We start from the raw sequence: 24,766 nt of genomic DNA on the forward strand, positions 1-24,766 counted from the left end.
ATGTTTCAGTTTGAATATACGTATTTGCATAATGGTATTGTCATCAGAAGCATTTCAAGCACATTACTCTGTATTTTTATGAGGGTCGTTTTAAAGTAAATGTGAAATCACATCTTTACATGTGTTCTCTAGAAAGTTCTTCTTTGTAGTACCAGACGTGGAAAAACGTCACATCTGTCTTCATGATTTTTGAGTGTAATTTCCCATTCAAATTTCATGTCCAGGCCGCTGAAGCCCAGATGTAAATAATGACCAAAACCCAAATAAGACATTTCAAGCGTGTTTGTTTGATGGACTTATATGAAGGGTAATTCTGAGGGGAAAAAGGACCTTCTTATCCTGATGTTAGTCTTTTAAATAGGCAAGTAGGTCAGATTTAGGGTTTGTCAAACTGATGGCATTTTGTCGTTCAATGTAGTCCAGGCGCCATCTGTTTTAATTAACTAAACCCCCTTCCACTGAGCAATGAAAGGACACTGTATGCTTTCACTCTTGAGTTTCCCAACTAGTGACTTTTTTCTCCCTTAGCCTAATGCCGTGTTAACTCCAGGCAGCGCTGCGTCTGTGCCCTTGCCAAAACGTGAAGAAGCTGGAGATGTAAAAGCATTTTTGTTCTGGCTGGGGGCGAAAAGGGTATTCGCTGCACCTTTTCCGACGGAAACACGCTGTAAGGGGACGGTAGGAGGTGCAGACAAGCACCGCCACTTCCCCACCTCTTTGCCACCCCAGCTGCCACGAAAGCCGCCTGGTGCCTAATACGCCCTTTTTACTCATTTTCCCATGCCCGCCGTATCGCGATTTTCTCCTCCCCACCGACAGATGCGCACCTGTACGACATCTCTTGTTACCAGCGGAGTTTATTAATGGCAGGGTTTTGAATGGGAAAGTGCTAAATGCTCCCCCCGCCTCCCCCCCTCACCTCCCTCCCGCCGCTGGAATGGGCGACATTTCCGGTGCCGCTTGGCGAAAGAAGAAAAAAAAAAAAAACACAGAAAAAAAAAAAGGAAAAAGAAAAACACCAAACAAAAAAGGAAGAAATTTTAAACAGCGCGCCGGTTTCCCCGGGGGACCGGGACGGGGGGCGGGGGGACACACACGCGGCTCCCGGACGGACGGACGGACGGAGGGACGGACGGGGCGGCCCCGCCCCGGGGGCGGTGGCTGGACAGCTCCGGCGGGGCGCGCGCCGCCCCGCCCCGCCCCGCCGGTGCCCGTTGCCGCGCGCCCGCTCGCCATTGTGCGGTGGGCGCTACCCTTGGCCCCGTCCCGCCACACCCACTCCCACCCCACACCCCCCCCCCCCGCCTCCTTCCCCCGGCGGGCAGCGTTGCCTCCCGCCCCGCCCCGCCGGCCGGACGGCGCCCCGGGGGGTTGGCAGCCGGTGCCGCGGAGGAGACGCGGGGATGGAGGGCGATCGGCTGGAGAGCCCGGTGAGCCCGGGGGAGGCGGGGGGGGGGGGGCGCCGGGTCGGGGTTTGCCGTCGCCTTGTGCTGCGGGGGAGTGGGTTGAGGGGGATGTTTGTGGGCCCCCCGTCCCGTCTCGTCCCGGTCCCCGTGGCGGTGTACGCCGGCAGCCGCCTCCCCGCCCGGCTGGGAGCGGCAGCGGCGCGGTGCCGGGGCGGCGGGCAGGGCTCGCACGGAGACCTTCACGGGGAATCCCTCCCGGGGGGGGGGGGGGGGGGGGGTTGGGGCATCGGTAAAATCGGTGTGATGTGGGGTCGGGCTGAGCGGTGAGGAGGGGGGCGGGGGGCGAGCGGGCGGCAGGCGGGCAAGCAGCCCGCCGTCCGCGCTCGCCACTTGATGCTTCCTTGGCTGGGCTTTGGCTGGCCCTTGGCTCCGCCTGCGGATCGCCCGGCCTGGCAGCGCAGTGCCAGATGGCGGTGGGGTCATTAAATTACCGAGGAGCTGCGGAGATCCACGGGCTGCTTGCTCTTTGTGCCGTCAATAAATAAATAAATTAATAATGTCCCCGACTCGGACTGTCAGCCCGGTGAAGTCGAGGCACTTTCAGTCCTTAAATGTGAATTACACGGCAGGAAAGCCTGTTGTTTAACCGGTCCAACACTTAATTTTTTATCTCCCCCCCCCCCCCCCCCCCCGTCCCTTCCCCATCTTCTTGAAAAGCGATGGGCAAGCCGAGTTAAACGTACGGATGGATTGCTATTGTTAAGAAGTATGGTTGCTTTCGTTTCACTAGATCCTTGAGTGGAATTAAGACTACTCCCCTCCTCTCCTTTCCTCCCCTGCAATGCAGACACGACCTAAAGATGAACTGAGTTTGCCTCGTGGCAGCCTTCGTTTCAGTTGAAATGAATGTTGTCGGTGCTTTCATAAATGTTAATTGAGATTTGTTTGCAGTCTTAACCAGAGGAGTGCCTCAAACCAGCTAAAACTGCATGCAGTGATTATTCTGCAGAGCTGGGGTTTAGTGACATACTGACATACAGCTGTGCAGTAAGTCTTGCTGGCTCACGTTTTCTGCGCTGACACTTGTTTTTCCCTCTTTCTGTTATGAAGGTTGCCATTAAAGGTATTGAAAGAGAGCTCATCTGCCCAGCATGCAAGGAATTATTTACCCATCCGCTGATCCTTCCTTGCCAGCACAATGTCTGTCACAAATGTGTGAAAGAAATACTCTTTGCATTTGAAGATTCTTTTGCTGATGGAGGCTCTGAATCCTCTAATCAGAGTAGCCCACGAATTAGAATCTCTTCTTCCAGCATGGACAGAATTGACAGGATTAGTAGATCAGGTAGGTATCAGAATTTTTGCACTTTTTCCTAATTTTATGTATTCCACTGACTTGAGCTGAATAGGATCTGCATTGGTAAAATGTCTTCCCAGTACTCCTGACACTGCTACAGAGATGACTTGGGGATAGTGCAACCCTTGTTTATTCTGTGGCAAGAACAATGGGAATATTTTTAAGGACAATGCACTTTATTTCGCATATAATGTATTTTTCTTTGTGGCATCCTGTAAATCTTTGTAACCATGTGTTTGTTTATTCCTGTATTTCAGTTACATTGAGACGCAATAGCATCATGTTCAGTAGCGCTGAGATGTAGATTTTGGCAATTTTATTTCCTGCCAGTAGTACTGTTGAGGTGATTCTCTCAGGTTTTGGCCAGCCTAAATTCAGTAGTTCCAACGGCCTTCGGAGCCTCCACAGACTTTGCACGTGATAGTTTAGTGCTGCCCATTTCGTTATGCTTACAACAAATCATTTTCCATAGATGATGATCACTGCATGGTTGCAGAGAACAGATGACTGTAAGAAGACTGCACTAACAGTCCCTTTCAGTGTGGTCCACTCGAAGCTTTAAGGAGCACTTAACTGTAGGACTCCTCACGCTTTTTGTGATAGCACACTAGAAAGGTTCTTACAGCCATCTCTGCCATCCACGCATGAGTTGACCTGCTTTTACACAGATACATCGAAAGTACTCTGTGCATGTTACACTTCTTGAAAGAAACCTCCTCCTGGCTTTTCGGCTTCCTTATGACATAATTATCCACTTTAAAACCACACTCCGCAGTGCTCTGGCAGAGCCACCCACAAGATAAAACCCTGCAGCTGTACCGTGTATTTCATATGCTACTAACCTTCATCCTCCCCTTCCCAGTTTTCAAAGTTCAAATGTTTTTTTTCACCCGCTTCTTTTAAACAACTCCTGAGTTGTTAGGACTGGTACTCCTCCAAATCAGTTTGATAAGTGAATGCTGTGTTTGCTGTAGCTTGGCTGGTTGAGACGTGCATGATTTGAGGGACTCCTCAAACCAAACGGCTCGTTATCTTTGTGGCAGTCCTGTTTTCTAGATACGGAGTGCACAGCCCCGCAGTCACTGTTTAGCTCCACGTGAGCCCTCTCTAACTGCCGCGTTACATGAAGTTTGGATGAAGAGACCCCACTGCTGACTGCCTTCTCCCAAATCCAAGCCTGTTCCCTTTTTTCCTCAGTAAGCGTAATGTTCTGGCGTGGCATCGTCCGCATGGACAGAAGCGGTCACCGGTTTTCGCTGAAGCTGTCCGCTTTGTGTTTTCACTATGAGATTTGCAGAGTTCAGTTTGCAGTGCTGCCGTAGCTGTCGGCGGCCCTTCTCACGAGGTTTAGTGTTACCGCTTTGTTGCGCCCTTAACGACAGGGCAAGAAAGTTCTGGTGCTCCTTCCCCCCTGCAAGTTGTGGCAGGGGCGGTAATCGTTAAATCCACAGTAGTCTGCCACCATCCGGGCAAGCTGACGGGAAGTTCTGTGCGTTATCTCCTCGTCAGACCTGCTAGCAGAAGGAGCCGAATGCTTTCCTAAAGACTGCATACCAGTTTGATGAGTAGCAAAATGGTGTTGAGGCTTGGAAATAATGGGCTTCTCCCCCCTCTCCCCCCCCCCCCCCCTAAGAGCGTTGGGCAGATGCACATCACAGGAAAATTATCATCTCAGACAGTTCAAATTTGCAAAATGAAAAGCATATGGAAATGGGAGCTTTAAAGGATACACTTGGACATTCAGGTTATACTGTCTTTGCTTCTGATGTTACAGGCTCCATTGCGATGTGGGGCGTGAGGTTTGCTCTCAGATGTTTGGTACCAGTAATGTTCAACCGGCTTGCAACTCACGTTTGTACAGTTCTCGTCTTGCATCTGAAGTGCCCGCACTGTGCATTGCTGTGCCTAATTCGTTTTGTGATCCTTAGGGGAATTTGTAATAAAACAGCCCCATAAGAGAGAAAATGTGCAAGAAGACATCCAAAGTGGGGCCTCACATGTGTAGCAAAAAACCACTAGAATTTCTGGTAGCCTTCTGCGGGGCATGTCACTGCCAAGACATTATTGTCATATTTGAAAATGTGTACAACACCTTCCTCCCTCTGTGTTTTTTTTATTTTTTCTTTTTTTCTCTTAAGGAATCTCTGCTATCTCCATGAGCAGTATCATCTATTTAAAATGATTTTGGCGTTTAAATTCTTGTGATGGCAGAAGGGACTGGTCCACACTCTGTATTTGTTGTGCACACACAGCTTGCATTTACAAATACAATTTATCTTAACGTAAAAAAAGACCTCTTTATTTTTTAGTTGAAGGAGTGTGTGCGCTTCTTAAAATCTAATGCGTTGGTTTAAAAAAACCCCACTGTTTATGTTGTATTGAAAAAAATTTTTGATTTTAAAAGATTATGTTGCATATAAAATGAAAAAAAAGGATATTTCTTATTGCTGATCCATTTTCTGTAATGTTAGTGTAATTACAATGTTGGTGTAATTAGAGTAAAGGATGTAATGTGGTTATGTTGACAATTGTGCAGTACTGATGGATGATGCAGAAACTGAATGTTTGAAATATCTCTTCCTGCACCTCACCCTCAAATCTCTTCTTTCTCCCTTTTTCTGTTCTTCTTAAATACTACAGTTGTTCATGTGCTAGGAAATTAAACATTCTTGCCTTTCAGCCCTGCAGTAGTTTATCAGCCACAGGAGAGAAAACAGTTGATGTTTTTCATTTGAACCATTGTAAACCAATGGTATATCTCATTTTTTGATTTCTAAACAGCTTTCTGTTCATTGTTCGCAGCCTCACAGAGGAGGTCTTTTGGGTGGAGAGGTAGAAATGCTTCACTTCTTGTATTGGCTAGAGATAGTCTAGCATTTAGATCTCGAGTTAAATATTGTTGGTTAGCATATAGCTTTTTGTCAGTGGTCAAGTCCACAAAATGGCTTTTGCAGTGGGCAAAGGTACAGCAAAGGACTTCTACAAGGAAAGCTTTTCATTCTGTTTAACACTGACTTAAAGGTCAACTGGACTGGAATTCAGTTGGGGGTTGAATTATATTTTTTTTCTTGTGCGTATGCATGACTGAACATACATGGATGGGTGCAAAAACACGTGTTCTGTCTTCCCATTAAAATTAAAACCCAGTCACCCCCATGCCCCATGCTTTTTAATTTTCAAGAGTTTATGTGCTCAAGTCTCAATAAAACTGCTGTCTTACTGGTAGTGAAATGCAATTATTAGATTGATCTTTGTAACATTGAGAGGTCACGGTTGGCCATCACTTTTAAATGGAAGGTAATACCCGTTCTTCATTGTGTCTGAGCCCACTTAATTTGATGAAGAAGCAGATTGAAATGTACACCATGTGAATCTCAGTAGGTAGTTCTGGATCTGGCAATTTAGCACAGCACATGAATATATGAGGAAAACTGAATATTTTAAATTGATACACTTGTAATGTTTGGCATACTTAGTGACACAGGTTGAAGGATAGCCAACGCCTCTTCATTTTCGGTACATCTAATTCCAAACCTGAGCTAGTCTGACCATCTCAGCCACTGTGTGGGCTTATTAATGTAAATACTTTTTTTGATGTGATACTCCGTCAAAAACGGGGAAAAAATCCCAAAGTTCCGTGTTGGCATAATACTGACAGGCACGTCAGCAGTCCGTAGAAATATTGTGTCCTTCAAGAAAGACGTGAGCTGAACTAAACACGAATCTGAATTTCACACTCAGTGGAGGACAAAGGAGCTAATCGGAAGGGGAAGTTTAAATGCCTCAGCTGAAGACTGAAAGTGTCATAAAACAAAGACGTTGTAGGACACCGTCAGAGGTCTTGGGAAGCTGTCCATATCTGCTCTCTTTGCACAAAGCACCCTGGATTTTGGGGAAGATTAAAGTATCTGCAAATGACATTTTGCAGCTACTGACTTCTCACGTGTTTTTTTTTCTTTTCTTTCTTCCTAAAAATCCGTCCAAAAGCATTAACTGAGTTCAGGGGGGGTGGTGGCAATATATACTTATATTTTTTTAAAAAAAACTTATATGAGATTCCAGTTGACTTTTAAAATCTTCATTTTTTTAAACTGTCACACATTTAACTTCCATGTTTTCCATAACCATAGAATTCTGGTGATACTGTTTACTTGGAAAACACAGTTGTAGCTTTAAGGTGTCTCATCCCATTGCCAACCATCAGCTGCAGGTTGAGCTTTTCAGCATTTTAAGTGCTGGTACCTCTCCTTGGGAAGAGGACATTTAAACATTGTCCTTAAAAGACATACTTAAGATTGCTCTGTGACTTGAGTCTTTGCAATCTGTGACCTAATATTTGTGAGTTTGGAGTCTGAGCATGAGCATATGTTGTGATAATATTTTAGTTACCGATCAAGCTATTCATTGCAAGTGCAGCAGTCTGTTTACAAACCACAGTGGAAAATTCCTAATACTTCACAAAATACATACTTGTTTGTTGTAAACCGGATTGGCCAAGTGTAAAAGAGAATATAGGGAGGACCTAAGTTTCTCTGAGCTGCATATCTAATGTGACTGCAAAATCCATGGGTTTTGCTGCTCTGTTTTTTTGAGTTTTGTTTTGTTTTTTTTTTTTTTCTGTATAAGCAGAATTCAGTTTTAGCAAACTGGACACAAGACAGATGATAGGAAAGATAGTGCTTGAAGTAATTTATTGCTTCATCGGTGCTTTCTTTTTAAAATACAAGTGTAGAAATCCTATAAGCAGAAAGCAGATTAATTCTTACTGAATGTTAATATTTTAACACGTGCGAGGCAAAGAGAATCTTTCCATCCTTTTAAGTATTGAAGTGGCAGAGCACGCCAAGAAACCTAGCAGGTAAACTTCCAGGGTTTAAAACAGGGGGAAAAAACCCCAATCCTAGGCTCTTTGAGTGCTGTCAGTGAAAAGGGGTGAGACACCTAAAGGTGCGAAGGACTTCCTTGGTACTGGATTGCTTTCCGTAAGCAGAGTGTCACCAGACTTCGCAGAGCATGGCTCGTGATGACGGTCTTGTTTCGGTCCACCACGGGCAGAATGAAAGGCCTCCATTGGGATGCAGCTGAGCTCACCTTTGAGTCAAACAAACGCCCCTTCCACGTTTGAGCCGCTTGGCCCAGACTTCAAAAGCATGCTACTGGATACAAATTTCAGATTGTACTTTTAAACTTGACCACTGCACCATTGTTTTTTTGTTTTGGTTTTTGTTTTTTTTTCTTATTCTCTTGCTTTGTCATTGCTTGCTCTCTGGTGTAGCATACTGCTCGTAGGCAGTCCCTGTACGTACGACACTGTATCATTATTTTCTTAGTCTTAGCAAAAGTAAGTGCTCCAGATCCCTTTCTGTAGCTGTTGACTGCATGGCGCTGCATGTGAAATCATCTTTTTGTTGAGGCCATTGTAGAAGTCTGTGTAGAAGATCTCTCTGTGTTCCCATGTGCGGTGCTAGCTCGGAGCATACGTTGGAAATACAGCTTGTGTTTCACTGCTGTTGCTGTGTGTTGCATGCGTGTGTCGCTGTGTATGATGCCAAGTTACAGGTACTGTGGGACATGCAGTTTGGGTAGTTAATTCGCTTCAAGTAAGTACTAAAAAAAAATCAAAAAATCAAAAAATCTCTGCTTCCCTTAGCCAGAGAGTTGTATAGCGGTGCGTTGTGTCACCTGTAGTGTTCTGTAAATGCAGTCTGGTTGTTCTGCTCAGAACCTACAGAAAGGCATGAGACCAGCTGAGTTTGAGACTGCCAGCTTTTACACACTTATTCATGCTCTGGTTGTGGCTTCGTAGCTGACAGTCATTCATAGCTACCATGAGGCACATTTCAAAGACTTTTAAAGGAACTAGTTCCTTATGGGAATGTTGGTTTGTTGTTGTTTTTATTTTTTTTTTTTTTAAAGAGACTGGAAAGGGGATGATAGGAAGGGAGGTTCTGGATTGTTGGGTGAAGCAGCTGCAGGAGAGCAGCACAAGGCAAGTGTCTTGGGTAGCATCAAAGGACACTTCATAAAGAAATGAAGCATCAGCGTTTCTGATCAGAAGACACTGACTAAATTTCCCTTTCTGAAGAAGAACCAATTTCAACACTAAGAATTCAGCTTTAAGTCATACCTCTATTTACAAATTTCTTAGTTATACCAACATGCAGTCCTCTCAAAGGGATGTTAAAACCACACTCCAGCTACAGAAGATGTTTTTTTGTTTCTTTGTAAGGGAAAGCTGAGAGAATACACATTAAGCCTAAACACTGGCTTAGCCTTCTTCAGAAATTCATAAAGAACTCTTCTGGATAGTTGTGCCCTCTGGGTTCATGAGAGAGACATGGGAATACACTCCATGTTGGATAGCCTCAAAGCGTTACCCTGTAAATAGCTTTTGGGTCTGTGTGAGACATCCCCTTCCACAGGCTCCGTAGGCTTGCGGCTTTATCACAGAATGGTCAGGGTTGGAAGGGACCTCTGGAGATCATCTAGTCCAACCCCCCCGCCAGAGCAGGGTCACCTACAGCAGGTTGCACAGGACGGCGTCCAGGCAGGTTTAGAATGTCTCCAGAGGGGGAGACTCCACAATCTCTCCGGGCAGCCTGTGCCAGTGCTCTGCCACCCTCAAAGGAAAGAAGTTCCTCCTCATGTTAAGATGGAACTTCCTATGTTGAAGTTTGCACCTGTTACCTCTTGTCCTATATCACTGGGCACCACTGAAAAGATACTGTTCCCATCCCCTTGGCACTCTCCCTTTACGTATTTGTAAGTATTGATAAGGTTCCCCCTCGGTCTTCTTTTCTCTAGACTACAAAGACCCAAGTCCCTCAGCCTTTCCTCATAAGAAAGATGCTCCAGTCCCCTAGTCATCTTCGTAGCCCTTTGTTGGACCCTCTCCAGCAGATCCCTGTCCTTCTTGAACTGGGAAGCCCAGAACTGGACACAGTACTCCAGATGTGGCCTCACCAGGGCAGAGTAGAGGGGAAGGATGACCTCCCTCGACCTGCTGGCCACACTCTTCTTAATGCACCCCAGGATGCCATTGGCCTCCTTGGCCACCAGGGCACATTGCTGGCTCATGGTCATCCTGTTATCCACCAGGACTCCCAGGTCCCTTTCCACAGAGCTGCTCTCCAGGAGGTCAGCCCCCAACCTGTACTGCTGCATGGGGTTATTCCTCCCCAGATGCAGTACTGTACACTTGCCCTTGTTGAATTTAATAAGGTTCCTCTCTGCCCAACTCTCCAGCCTGTCCAGGTCGCGCTGTATGGTGGCACATCCTTCTGGCGTGTCGGCCACCCCTCCCAGTTTTGTGTCATCAGCAAACTTGCTGATGGAACACTCTATCCCTTCATCCAGGTCATTGATGAATATATTGAATAGGACTGGACCCAGTACTGACCCCTGAGGGACACCACTCGTTACTGACCTCCAACTAGACTCTGCACCACTAACCGCAACCCTCTGAGCTCTATCTGCCAGCCACTGTTCAATCCACCCCACTGTCCATTCCTCTAACCCACACTTCCTAAGCTTGCCTGTGAGGATGATGTGGGAGACAGTGTCGAAAGCCTTCCTGAAGTCGAGGTAGACAACATCCACTGCCCTCCCCTCGTCCACCCATCCAGTCACACCATCGTAGGAGGCTATCAGATTAGTCAGACATGACTTCCCCTTGGTGAATCCATGTTGACTACTTCTGATGACCTTCTTTTCCTCCAAATGCTTGGAGATGATGCCCTGAATGAGCTGTTCCATCATCTTTCCAGGGATGGAAGTGAGGCTGACTGGCCTGTAGTTTCCCAGGTCATCCTTCTTGCTCTTTTTGAAGACTGGGGTGACATTTGCTTTCCTCCTGTCCTCAGGCACTTTATCTGTTCTCCAGGACCTTTCAAAGATGATGGAGAGTGGCCCAGCAATGACTTCTGCCAGCTTCCTCAGCACTCACAGGTGCATCCCATCACGTCTCATGCACTTGTGGGTATCCAGTTTACCTAACTGATCTCTAACTTGCTCCTCATCAACCAAGGGAAAGTCTTGCTTCCTCCAGACTTTCTCTGTTACCCGCAAAGTCTGGGACTCCCAAGGACTGGCCCGAGCAGTGAAGACAGAAGCAAAGAAAGCATTCAGCAACTCCACCTTCTCTGCATCATCTGTCACTACAGCACCTGTCTCATTCAACAGTGGGCCCACATTTTCCCTAGTTTTCCTTTTGTCTCTATATACTTAAAGAAACCCTTCCTATTGACCTTAACATCCCTCGCCAGATTTAATTCCAAGGTGGTCTTGACTTTCCTCGTTTACTTTAGCCTTTGGTCACTTTATTTTGGAGAGGAGAGGAAATTTGTGTGTAGGTGTTTGGTAGGAGTGCAGCTTCTCTGCTGTCTCCTTTTGAACTGAAAAGAGATAGACGTACCCTGAGTAACTCTGCAGATCTGTAGTTCCCCAGTTTGTGGTAGGGGAATCTCTCAGACATAGCCATCTCAGCATCCCCTGTGGTGCACAGGGCTTACTTAGCAGTGCTCCTTTGTCAAGGCCATTCAGCAAGGGCCAAGTTAGCCTCTGCGTGTTTTGACTAAATGATTTGGCTGAGATTTCATACTGCTAATATCTAGTACTCTTGTTTTCCTCTTTATTTTTTTTAGGATGCCTCTTGGGAGGAGCCAGATAAGTTTGACTCAGCCAAAACAAACTCCAGGGAGCTCGAAGTTGGCTATATTTGTCTGGGAATAACTAGTCTCACTCTGGGAAGAAGCATCTTTCATTTCACGATGTTACGAAGCTGTTGCTCTCTATATGGGCAGCCACTTTGTCCAAACCCAGCGGGTTCTGTGTTTAGTTTTTTGAAAGGCTGCAGCCTGAGTGCATCCAAACCCAGATGGAGAATATGGGATAGGAATAGTTAAATTCATCCTAACATAGAATTAAGTTTTAGAGTAGTAGTTTGTAATGTCCTCTGGGTTCAGACATTACGCTGCCTTGTCACGGCAAATGTGTTCTCTTTGGCTTGGCAGACTGCATATGAGTTGGTATTGTACTGGTTTGGACGATGTGCTACAATAGTTTGGAATTGGTTCATAAATTCCTGTGCTTCTCCCTTTAAAATCTAAACAACTTCTGTTTATGCTGCTCCTAAATCAGGATTTGGTGTCTACACAGGCAGAAAACGCAATTCACTGACTCCTAGATCGAGTCTGTTTCCTTGTCCGGGATGCCAGCGGGATATCGATCTTGGAGAACGTGGCATCAATGGCTTATTTCGCAACTTGACTTTGGAGACCATTGTGGAAAGGTACAGACAGGCAGCCAGGGCAGCCATTGCCATTATGTGCGATTTCTGCAAACCTCCACCTCAGGAGTCCACAAAGAGCTGCATGGACTGCAGTGCAAGCTATTGCAACGAATGCTTCAAAGTACACCATCCCTGGGGAACTGTGAAAGCCCAGCATGAATATGTAGGACCAACCACCAACTTCAGACCCAAGGTGAGTGTACCGTATCTTACAGAATTTGGGTTGCAGCACTTGTGTATGGCTTCAGACATATCAGTGTAATGAATGTGTCTTTTTAGGAATGTTGTTGCTTTATTGACTACTGCTGTTATTTAGGGAGTGAACCGTAAGCTTTTGTTCTTGTTGATGCTGAAGTGAACTTCCCAATAACAGTAAACTGATCTTTACTGTGTTCTTACAGAGACTTTTTTTGAGGACTGTTTGAGCTTAATATAAAGAAAGAAAAGTGCATTTTGCATTGCACGGCATTGTTAAGACCCAAACTGAATGCATGGAGTATTTGCTGGTCTCCTAAACAATGTTCCCAGTCATCGCTTTCATTCACAACCAGACTGGAGAGCACTTTGTAACGTGTGTGGTGGGGATGGGAGAAGCAGATACTGGGCTGATTGTTCTTGAATTCTGAGAGAACTAGACAAGGTAATCTGCTGACCTCTTCGGTCTCTAGCTTGCAGGCTGTAATTCTTACACGAGGAGATGAATAAAAGTGTGCAGTTTCCGTTAGGTGTGACTGTGCACTGCTGTGGAAAAACTGCTTCCACAGACTAACAGCATGACTGCAGTTTTTGGAGATGTCTGCCTGCACAGCTAATTTTCCTGAACATTTCCTTTGTCTTTGGGCTTTTCACCATAGCCTAAGATAACATTTGGAGCTTGAGAGTTGGTTTTGGAGATGGTCTGCAACCTTAGCTTTGAGTGTCCGTGTTTATGCTACTTTATGATAAAGCCTTTTAGATGGCTTTATCTGTTGCATGATCTTGGAGTTGAGCGGCACTTTTTCCCTCTTTGAGCAGTTATTTCAACACGCTCAGGTTTTGAAAGATGAGTTTTAGTGAACACCAGGTTTTTTACAGTGCTGTTTAAGCTGTTGCTGGAATTAGCGCTCAGCATGAGCAACTTGTAATTGGAGTCAGACAGAAAAATTGAAACACTGGGGCCTTTTGTCTTTAAGATGGCTGTGACTGGTGGTGGTGGCTGCGTTTCATTTGTTGCTCCAAGAGCAATGGCTATGTGGCTGGTCAGAGTCTAGCTTAGACCTCAATCATTACAGTATTATGTCAACTCTTGCTTTAAGAAACAGTTCATAGCTGTTTCAAGAGATGCCGGTGTGAACAGGGTTAAATTTGACAGGGTGGACGTGTTATGTATTGCATTTACATCTCTGAACTGGAGTGCGGGGAGCTTGAGGTGTGCAGACAACTTCAGGGATTAGCAAAATGGTTGATTGCAGTATGGAGGCTATGTGATGTGTACACAGACATTGCTACAGGTTCACTCACTGTAAACCTGGTGAAACTGTGTGTTTTCATCTGCTGGCTTTCACTGGCATGGACAAATGTAAAAGGTGGAAGATAAACAGAATATAAAAAATACCCACTGATAAGTCAGACGCTGCTGTGGGATAATTGAGTGTTTTGGTGGTTTGTTGAGCACCTCAGTTTTTGGAAGGACACCTGCATTCTCTCTGCTCTCTTTTTTTTTCTTCCAGATTTTGATGTGTCCAGAACATGAAATGGAGAGGGTAAACATGTACTGTGAAATCTGCAGAAGGCCTGTTTGTCATCTATGTAAACTGGGTGGATGTCATGCAAACCACAGAGTAACAACCATAAGCACTGCCTACAAAACCTTTAAGGTAAAAGTAAATATTGTTGGACCTGGCCTTAAGAAGGGGGAAGAGCACTGAGCCTCGGGTTTAAGGGCAAACTTCCTCTGGCAGAACGCCAGGACGTGTGTTTGGAGGACACTGAACGAGTCATGAGGCATGCTGCTGTGCAACATCTGTTAATGTATATATTAGTGTGACATAGTGTGCGGCTAAGAAACTAAACTATATTTTCTATGAGGCTTCAAACAGAACCCCTTAAAAGCGCTTCCACCTTATGTTAGCCAACTGTGCATCAGTACTGACCAATGCAGAAGGTTTAAGAAGTTAATGGTTTACAGTCTGGCTTTTTTAAGGCAAGTGTCCTTGTGGCTTGGGTTAGCTTATACTTCAGAAGCACTCCTGAAGAATCTGCATCGGAAGTTATCTGCTGGGACGCTGTATGTTTTTGAAGTTGCAGAGCTGTTGATTCCCTAAGCACCATACAACAGGGCAGACTTGCAAACACTGCTTTGTTATTAAAGAATGATTGCTGCTGCCTCCTCTTCTTCCTTTGCTTCCTCTCTTGCTCACAGGAGAGAAAAAAAAAAAAAAAAAAAAAGCCCATCCCAGCCTGCCTTCTGCTCTTTGGCCTCCTCGCCTGTTTGCAAGGCTTTTCCTGTACAGCTGTTAACTCTTGCAACTAAGGAAGTGCAGAGACACTCATAAGTTCAAGTTTCAAACCACTCATTTTTCTAGCAAACCTTACTACAGATGAGTTAATAACCTATGAGGCTTTTCTATTAGTTCTGGTAATGTCTTGAAGACTCGTGTTCCTAGCCTAGGAGAGAAGGTGACTGCTGTGGCTGGGGAAGGATGAGCCAGCTGAAGCTGTCACCTCTTCTCCTCAGAGGCTGTGCCACCAGTCCTGCTCATGGCAGTGGCCTGATGTCCCGGGCCAGTCATCGCGGGTCACTGAGCAGTTCTCCGCAGGGTTGCTGCTCATAACTGATGGCAGGCTCTTGTCCTCATAACTACAGAAACTGAGTGCTAGCTGGGTGGCCCACCTGTGCTTGTTGTCAGTTTGGGTGGGATGCCCTTGTTCTGCCTGCCAGTTTGCTGTTTTATTTTAACAGGAGAAGCTTTCAAAAGATATCGAGTACCTCATCAGTAAGGAGAGCCAGGTGAAAGCTCGCATCACGCAGCTGGATCTGCTGCTGAAAGAAACAGAGGTGAGAGTGGCTTGTGGGTTGTCTGGGGATGGATCTTGCAAGGAGTGTCAGAGCCTGCGGCTGCCTGGTGAGAGAGACCAGCATTCCACCTGTGTGAGGTGTGAGCAGGTGCAAGATCTGCTCAGCATGGTTGTAAAGCTTAAGGAGGAGGTAGAGACACTGAGGACCATCAGAGAGTGTGAAAGGGAGATCGACTGGTGGAGCAACTCCCTGACGTGCCAAACAGAAAGGCCCCAAGGGGATACCCCCCAGAGGGTGATGGACCCCCTGCCCTCTCGGGCAGAGGTAGGGATCCAAAAAGATCATGAGGGGTGGAGGTGAGTTCCAGCTAGGTGTAATGGGCAACCCCCCTCTCTACCTGCTCAGCCTCCCCAGGTGCCCCTCCGTAATAGGTTTGAAGCCCTGGATCTTGAAGAAGATGTAGGCGAGGATGTGGTGCAAGCCCCACCTGCAAGGTCATATAGGAAGAGGCGCTTGACTCCACGCCTCAAGACTGCCTCTGATAAAAAAGAACGAAGGGTAATTGTAGTAGGCAATTCCCTTCTGAGAGGGACGGAGGGCCCGATATGCAGAGCTGACCCTCACCACAGGGAAGTGTGTAGTCTACCCGGAGCCCGGATCAGGGACATCACCAGGGTACTTCCCACCCTGGTGCACCCGACGGACTACTATCCACTGCTGGTATTCCAGATGGATGGGCAGGAAGCTGCATCCCGCAGCCTGAGGGGAATGAAGCAAGATTTCAAGGCCTTGGGGCGGATGGTGAAGGACTCTGGGGCCCAAGTTATTTTCTCTTCTCTCCTTCCATCTTCATGTGATGATGTGGGATGGAATGGAAAAATTAAGTCAGTAAATGATTGGCTTCAGGACTGGTGCTACAGGCAGGGCTTTGGTTTCTTTGATAACAGCTGGTTTTATAAGACACCGGTCTGGACAGTGACACGTGGGAAAGGTTTATCTCACAGGGGCAAAAGGATGCTGGGGCAGGAGCTAGCAGGGCTCATTTGGAGGGCTTTAAACTAGATTTGAAGGGGGATGGGGTTGTTACTGAGCTTGCATTGGTGGGGCAGCACTCCAGAATTGATAAAGGCCAGGAGGCCTCCCATACCCTTAGGGTGAAATCGGTGTGCTCAGCTCGCTCCCTGAAATGCCTGTACACCAATGCACGCAGCATGGGGAATAAGCAGGAAGAGTTAGAAACTCTTGTTCGGTCAGGAGATTATGATCTGGTGGCAATTACAGAGGCATGGTGGGATAGCTCACATGACTGGAATGTGGTCATGGGTGGCTATGTCCTTTTCAGGAAAGACAGGCCAGCCAGGCGAGGTGGTGGAGTTGCCCTTTACGTGAGAAAGCAACTACAATGTACCGAGTACTGTCCACGTGCAGTTGAGGAGCAAGTTGAGAGTCTGGGGGTGAGGATTAAGGGACAGGCTGGCAGGGGTGACACTGTTGTGGGTGTCTATTACAGGCCACCAGATCAGGGGGAGGAAGTTGATGAGGCCTTCTATGGGCAGCTGAGAGTGGCCTCACAGTCACAGGCCCTGGTTGTCGTGGGGGATTTTAACTTTCCGGATGTTTGCTGGAAGGACTACTCAGCCAGCCAGCCTCAGTCTAGGAGGTTCCTCCAATGCATTGATGACAACTTTCTGATGCAAATGATGGAGGAGCCGACTAGGAGAGGTGCACTGCTGGATCTTGTCCTCACTAACAAGGAGGGTCTGGTGCAAGGAGTAAAGGTTGAAGGCTGCCTTGGCTGCAGCGACCATGAGATGGTGGAGTTCATGATCTCGGCTGGTGGAAGCAGAATAGCAAGCAGAATTGCAACCCTGGACTTCAGCAGGGCAAACTTTGGCCTTTTCAAACAATTACTAGGGGAAATCCCGTGGACAAAGCTGTTTGAAGGTAAAGGTGCCCAGGATAGCTGGTCAGCATTCAGGGACTGCTTCTACCAAGCTCAAGATTAGAGCATCCCGACACGTAGGAAGTCAAGGAAGGGAGCCAGGAGACCTGTGTGGCTAAACAGGGAACTGCTTGTCAAGCTCAAGTGGAAGAAGAGAGTTTATAGATCATGGAAGGAGGGGCTGACCGCTTGGGAGGAGTACAGGGCTGCTGTCAGGGGATGTAGAGAGGCAACTAGGAAAGCTAAGGCCTCCTTAGAGTTAAACCTGGCAAGAGGGGTCAAGGACAACAGGAAGAGCTTTTTCAAATACATGGCAGATAAAACTAACACCAGAGGCAATGTAGGCCCACTACTGAATGGGGTGGATGCCCTGGTGACAGAAGATACAGAGAAGGCAGAACTACTGAATGCCTTCTTTGTCTCTGTCTACTCTGTCGGGGGCTGTCCTGAGGACTCCTGTTCCGCTGAGACCCCAGATGAAGATGAAGTCAAGTCAATGGATGAGTTTGCCTTAGTTGATGAGGACTGGGTCAGAGACCAGTTAAGCAACCTGGACATCCATAAATCAATGAGTCCAGATGGGATGCACCCGCGGGTGCTGAAGGAGCTGTCTGAAGTCATTGCTGGACCACTCTCCACCATCTTTACCAAGTCTTGGGAAACGGGCGAGGTGCCTGAGGACTGGAGGAAAGCAAATGTCACTCCAGTCTTCAAAAAGGGCAAGAAGGAGGACCCGGGTAACTATAGACCGGTCAGCCTCACCTCCATCCCTGGGAAACTGATGGAACAGCTTATCCTTGGTGCCCTCTCAAGGCATATCAAGGATAAGAGGGTTATTAGGGGCAGTCAGCATGGCTTTTCCAAGGGGAAGTCATGCTTGACCAACCTCATAGCCTTTTATGAGGAAATAACGAGGTGGATGGATGATGGCAGAGCGGTAGATGTGGTCTACCTTGACTTCAGTAAAGCATTTGACACGGTCTCCCACAGCATCCTCATGGCTAAACTGAGGAAGTGTGGACTGGATGACCGGATAATTAGGTGGACTGCGAACTGGCTGAAGGAGAGAAGCCGGAGAGTCGTAGTCAATGGGGCAGAGTCCAGTTGGAGGCCGGTAACCAGTGGAGTGCCTCAAGGGTCGGTACTGGGGCCCATATTATTCAATATATTCATCAATGATTTAGATGAGGGAATTGAGTGTACTATCAGCAAGTTTGCTGATGACACTAAGCTAGGAGGAGTGGCTGACACGCCAGAGGGCTGTGCTGCCATCCAGAGAGACTTGGACAGGCTGGAGATTTGGGCAGGGAATAACTTAATGAAATACAACAAGGGAAAGTGTAGGGTCCTACATCTGGGCAGAAACAACCCCAGGTTCCAGTATAGGATGGGGAGCTACCTGCTAGAGAGCAGTGTAGAGGAAAGGGACCTGGGGGTCCTGGTGGACAGCAGGATGACCATGAGCCAGCACTGTGCCCTTGTGGCCAAGAAGGCCAATGGCATCCTGGGCTGTATTAGAAGGGGGGTGGTTAGCAGATCGAGAGAGGTCCTCCTTCCCCTCTACTCTGCCCTGGTGAGACCGCATCTGGAATATTGTGTCCAGTTCTGGGCCCCTCAGTTCAAGAAGGACAGAGAGCTGCTGGAGAGAGTCCAGCGTAGGGCAACTAAGATGATTAAGGGAGTGGAGCATCTCCCTTATGAGGAAAGACTGAGGGAGCTGGGTCTCTTTAGTTTGGAGAAGAGGAGACTGAGGGGTGATCTTATTAGCGTTTATAAATATATAAAGGGGGAATGTCATGAGGATGGAGCCAGGCTCTTCTCAGTAGCAACCAATGATAGGACAAGGGGTAATGGATTCAAGCTGGAACACAAGAGGTTCCACTTAAATCTGAGAAGAAACTTCTTCTCAGTGAGGGTGACAGAGCACTGGAACAGGCTGCCCAGGGAGGTTGTGGAGTCTCCTTCTCTGGAGACATTCAAAACTCGCCTGGACGCCTTCCTGTGCAACCTCATCTAGGTGTTCCTGCTCCGACAGGGGGATTGGACTAGATGATCTTTTGAGGTCCCTTCCAATCCCTAGCATACTGTGATACTGTGATACTGTGACACAGCAGGGACTCCAAATGGAACAGTGAAGTGTTCCAGATCCTTTGAGGTTTTTTTTTGTTAGGCAGCAAAACCATTTCTGAACAGTTTGTGTTGGTTCTGAGTCACAGACGGTAAGACCTAATCCTGACAGTGTGGGAAATTTGGGCAACCTACAGAGGGAAGTTAAGTTTTGGGTGCTGCTGTGAATTTAATTGACATAAAGCTTATTTGATACCTTACCCAAAGAGAGGTGGGTTAGACTTACAGCTCTTGCATATGAGTGGTGCTGCACAATTTATGCTGTCTGTTTACCTTGAGGATGTTGCAGTGAAGTCAGAATTAAGGGCAAAATCTCCCTGCAGAAGAGTCAGAGCTGGGAGCTCACATACGAGCTGAAAAACGCAATGGCAAAAATTGGCAGGAGCTCCTGGCCCTGCCTGTATCTTGCTGCAGATGGCCTTTGTGCTTCATAGTTCCTTTTATCCAGGGCACTCATCAGAGGTGGCACTACAGGGCATAGGGGAGAAACTGGGCTGGACTCCCAGTTCAGGGTGACTGGGGAAGGTGGAAGAGCACCTAGGTCTTGGGCATGAAGACTTCAGACGCTGACTTGCTTTTACAGTGCTTTTCCATGAACTATTTAGACAAACGCTGTGCGTAACTCAAGACATAATCGGAGGGATAATTTCCTGCTCTTTCCTCTCTGTGTTAACATAGGAGACGCTTACTAGCTTGGGTGCAGTGCTGATTGCATTTTCAGTGTTGAAGAGCATAACAAAGCTCGTTAGTCTTGTCAGTCAAACAGATGACTAGTTTGCTCTGATCGCTTGAACAACCCTAAGTACGTTTCTGTACACAGCCACAGTGCTGTGGGATCCGTCTAAAATGTCTTTTGTTCCCTCCTAGTGCAACAGTGAAAGAGCTAAAGAAGAAGCATCTCAGAGTTTTGAGAAATTATCTCATGTCCTGGAAGAGAAGAAATCCGCAGCTCTTAGGGCAATTGAAGCTTCTAAGAATTTAAGGCTGGAAAAATTGCAAACACAAGCAGAAGAATATCAAGGGCTCCTGGAAAATAATGGCCTTGTAGGACTTGCTCAAGAAGTGCTTAAAGAAACTGATCCATCTTGTTTTGTTCAAACAGCAAAACAACTTCATGTCAGGTATCTTATTAATTATCTTCCGTTTGAGGTACAGGTACTGTTCCAGGGATGTCTGGTCAGTCATATGCTTTGGACACCTGCTAGGAAAGTACTGAATGCAAGTACTTTGTGTTGCAGAGCCTCAGAGGCGGTCCCGGTACCATTCAGTAGAAATTCCTATATTACAGTGTGCGTTAAAAAACAGCCCAGAGGAGGGGCTCTGTCCTGCGACAACGCCTAGCCTTCTTCAGTAGGACTGCAGTGGAAGGGTAACCCATTCAGCTCACTGATACAGTCCTTTGCTCAGAGATTGCATCGGGTATTTGCAAGTTAATCTAACAAGTCTCTTCTGGCTTTAAACTCTTTGATCTGAATAGTTGTGCTCCATTAGCGCTTCACACCTATTTTGTTCTTTGAATGTAATGCCCCAAATTGTTAAAATGCTCTGCCAACCAAAAGATTCCCTGTTAGTTATCTTTACACTGATGTACAAAAGGCCTTTAAATTTTGCATTTTAATTCTGTCTAGAGAGACAAGTTTCTGGGACACATGAGTAAGTACCTGAAAAGAGAACTTTTTTTAAAGCAAAACCTAGCGTTTTTGCTTTAAGGAATGCACCCATGTGAATTCCTTTTTCCCTCTTCTGCCATCCCTCTGCTTCTGTGCTTTCAGAATCCAAAAAGCTACTGAATCTCTGAAGAGCTTCAAGCCAGCAGCTGAAACTACTTTCGAGGACTTTGTGATGGACATAGCCAAGCAAGAAGAGATCCTTGGTGACTTGTCCTTCCATTCCAATGGTAAATTATGAGAGCATCACATCTTTCTTGAGTTATAGCTTTAAGGGCTTCTCTGGAAAGAGGCAAAACTTGTGCAGGGCTGCAGTTGCAGAACTCAATCTTGTGACTTGCATTGTCCCTTCTGCCTCTGTGATTCACAAGGCATTACCTGGCAGCAATGCTAGCTTCAGCTTTGATAAAGAAGCTAAGATGCCATGGCATTCAGAACCAGTTTACATTGGCTTCCAAAATATTGTAGTTAAGTAATACTAGGTCTTCCTAGCAGCTTTTTGTTGTGATTGCATGACAGAAAAGAATAGGTTTTTATATGGTTTTTTAGTTGCCAGCAAAAATAAATAATACAACTTTCAAAGTAAAACCAAAAAGGATTTATTTTAAGTGCATGAACAGGCCCATCCTCATCTGCACTCTTTGACTGAGTCAGATTTCCGCCCCCCACTGTCCCCCCAGTGCTGTAGCCACTCAACAAAGGGCTTCTGTGTTTAATTCTAAAACAACATGTATCTACATTTGAGGTTTTTTTCTCCTGAATCTCTGGCATTCCAGGTCTAGAAATACCAGAAATCAATGAAGAGCAGAGCAAAATGTACAACAAAGCTCTGATCAGTTGGGAATGCCCTGGGAAGACAGACTCAGCTGATATCTATGTTCTTGAGTATCATAAGCTTAATAGAGAAGAGGAGAGTACAACGTGGCAGGAGATCGAAGTTTGCAGCAAGAGCAAAGTAATATCTGATCTCGATGACGACAGCAGCTATGCCTTCAGAGTTCGAGGATATAAAGGATCCATCTCTAGCCCTTGGAGCCGAGAAGTTATCTTGCGTACGCCTCCAGCCCCAGGTATTGGGTTTTCTTATGTCCACGAGCTGCTGGTGGTGTTAAGAGCTGTAGGTGGTTTCCAGTAGCTCCCAGACTTCTACTACACTGTTACCAGTTGTATAAATGTTTAAAAGCACTGTTAACAAACAGGTTAAGTAGGTAGCATACTGAGACTGTGTTAGCTTGCGTAATGTTCCTGGTAGCCTTTAAAAGTGAGGAATTCTAATGCCAGCGTGACTTAAAATATAGTTTATAAGCACAGAAATACTTAACTAAGAGGAAATTTTTGGGGATGCTGTTTTTCAGTTCTCAGTTTTCTTTTTGATGACAAATGCGGGTACAACAGTGAACATCTCCTGCTGAACCCAGGAAGAACCTCTGTGGAAAGTAGGGCTGGATTTCCTCTACTGCTGGGGTCTGAGCGCATGCAGGTCGGATGCTACACAACCCTGGATTACATCATTGGTGACACTGGGATTGCCAAAGGGAAGCACTTCTGGGCTTTTCACGTGGAAGCCTATTCCTACCTGGTGAAAGTGGGAGTTGTTTCTAGCAACAAGATACAGAAGTTGTTCCATAATACCCATGATGTGACCAGCCCAAGGTAAATTGCAGACTCTTGCTTAATACATGTTTTGTATAAGGAGATGGCTTTTTAAAAAATAAATTAAGAGCGAGCCTGATCTCAATTAGTATACAAGATGAACCTAAGCAGTGGGAAGTGGCTTGAAGGATATAGTGTAAGCAGGTTGTCCTGTTCATCCTCTACTATTAGTAGGAAGATGTTCTAATTGTCCAGAGTCCTATTTTCTTTCTTTTTGGGAAAGAAATCGGGTTTCTACAGATATCAAGATATGTCAGTTAAAGCAAGAAGGTTAAAAAAGAGAAAAAAAAGCATCATTTGCAAGATTGAAGCAATGCTTAGTTGTCAATAGTAAGATTCTGCCTTAATTCCCTTAGCATACTGGGTTTGGCAGCCACTCAGAGGTACAATGTTCACTGTGCATATCTGTGTGTCTTTGCTGTAGCTTGCGTCATGGTGGATTCCAAGTCACTGGCTCATCCCAGGCTATAGATTTGCATATGACACTGGAGTGCTACTGAGCACAAGCCAAAGTGCAGTGGACAAACCAGCAAAAAGATTTCCAGCTCTCAATTACAGTTGTAGTAAGCTTGGATGTGTCTAGGAACTGCAGGCTGGGAGGCTATCTCCGAGGGGCTCTTAACTTTTTCATGAATCTAACAAAAGTGTTGGCCTTCTGCTGTATAACATACTGAAATCGCCAGTGTCTCAAGCTTCTGAAAGTCAGATGGAGACTTTTTGAAAAATGAGAAATTAGATCCTGATTTTCTCATTTCTTTTTCCTTACCCAGACAAATATCTGGAAAACTTCAGCCGACACATCCAACCTCCCCCCAAACATCCCAGAATCGCAAATAGGGCTTGTTTGCAGAGAAGAATGTGTGCTTCTCCAGTCTGCCTTCATTTGGGGATGGAAGTAAAGGGAAAAGCATGTAGAGGGAACAAATCTGGCTACAAACTTTCCCCAGTAACCACCTGGGAAACAGGGCTTCAGGGAAACCTCCAGGCACATCACTTGGAAAAAAAAAAAAAACAACAAAAACCCCACGACTTTTTGTGTTGTGAATTTTAAAGACAATGTAATACAGCATTGGCATGGAAAACTCATAGGACAACAGTAATGTTAAATGTATTTACTGGTGTCTTCTTTAGTCATGATTAGTCATGTTTGCTAAATTACTTCTGAAGTGAACTAATTTAGTGTACCTGTAGGTTCATTAATGATTGCCTAGATTGAGTACATTTAGATACAACCACTCCTTAGTAAAGCCTTCTGTGACCTTGTCCTCATTAGTGTTTAGCTGTTATTAATTGTTTGAAGTGGCCCAAGTGAGTGTTCTCCACCTACTTAGTGCATCTTCCCTCCTGACTTAGGTATATTTCTACCCCACAAAGTTTTGCGGGTGATTGTGTGGTGTTAGTTATCTTACAAAAATGATTTCCCCAGTTCACATCACTGGTCCCACTTCAGAATTTGACAAAAGCAAATGGTTGTTTTTCTGTTCTTAGGTACGAGCAAGACAGTGGTCATGACAGTGGGAGTGAAGATGCCTTCTTTGACTCATCACAGCCTTTCACACTGGTCACTTTAGGCATGAAGAAGTTCTTTATCCCCACGACACCTGCTGCCCCCAAAGATCCAGCGAGCAGAATCCTTCCCTTGCCGTCGTGCTTGGGCATCTGCCTCGACTGTGACAAAGGCAAGCTGGGGTTTTACGACGCCGGCTGTATGAAATGCCTTTATGAGTGCGAGGTGGACTGCTCTGGCATAATGTACCCAGCATTTGCCTTAATGGGTGGCGCGGCAGTTCATCTTGAGGAAGCTGTCACAGCAAAGTACGGGGAGTACCACGACGACATCTAGTGCATGAATCTGTTCCCATTGCTGTTCTGAGATGGAAAATGAGAACTGAAAAATGCTCCCTTAGTTTTGAGTCCTGATTAGTTACATTCTACTTATATATTGCTCACAAGCCTCTGGGCCGTGCTTTTTTTAAACAAATGGTTGAGACACTTCTCACACCGGTGGGAAATGCTCTTCCAGGAACTCTCTTGACTTTCTTGTGATCTGTGTGATGCTGTTCTCCACATACTTTCCAGGAGGAAGTTTGACTAGCAACCAAAATTACTCTTCAGGGGTAGAAATCTGCCTTTTGTGTAACTTAAATCCTTACGTAGTCAGTTTTGCATTTAATGAAGTCAAAGCTGACAGCCTGTGATTGCCATTCTCCTTTTAAGAAATCTGCCTGAATGCCTCTGAGGGCTCAAATGCTTTCCAGTTAACCCCTGAGCAGCAGGGGCTGGGCCTTTTGGCATGAAATAAACACTTGCAAAAATACAGTATAAAA

At 46.0% G+C, this 24,766-nt stretch overlaps 1 protein-coding gene across 2 annotated transcripts; it reads left to right on the forward strand.

The window, feature by feature from the left end:
* Nucleotides 1-1,403: 1,403 nt before the first annotated feature.
* On the forward strand, nucleotides 1,404-24,282 carry TRIM36 (tripartite motif containing 36; the record flags this gene model as incomplete). 2 transcript variants are annotated; one of them, XM_082497284.1, is made up of 10 exons in its annotated part: nucleotides 1,404-1,430; nucleotides 2,517-2,755; nucleotides 11,924-12,245; nucleotides 13,762-13,908; nucleotides 14,994-15,089; nucleotides 19,987-20,240; nucleotides 20,892-21,016; nucleotides 21,563-21,856; nucleotides 22,142-22,439; nucleotides 23,928-24,282. In XM_082497284.1, 10 exons carry the CDS (start codon nucleotides 1,404-1,406, stop codon nucleotides 24,280-24,282), a joined length of 2,157 nt encoding a protein of 718 aa, XP_082353410.1. The 2 variants fall into 2 exon arrangements, with proteins under 2 accessions (XP_082353410.1, XP_082353409.1); XM_082497283.1 differs by having other exon boundaries at nucleotides 2,517-2,751; nucleotides 11,902-12,245.
* Between the last annotated feature and the right edge of the window lie 484 nt (nucleotides 24,283-24,766).

This window comes from Vanellus vanellus, assembly GCF_965231255.1.
Source record: "Vanellus vanellus genome assembly, chromosome: Z".
NCBI classification, from domain to species: Eukaryota; Metazoa; Chordata; class Aves; order Charadriiformes; family Charadriidae; genus Vanellus; species Vanellus vanellus.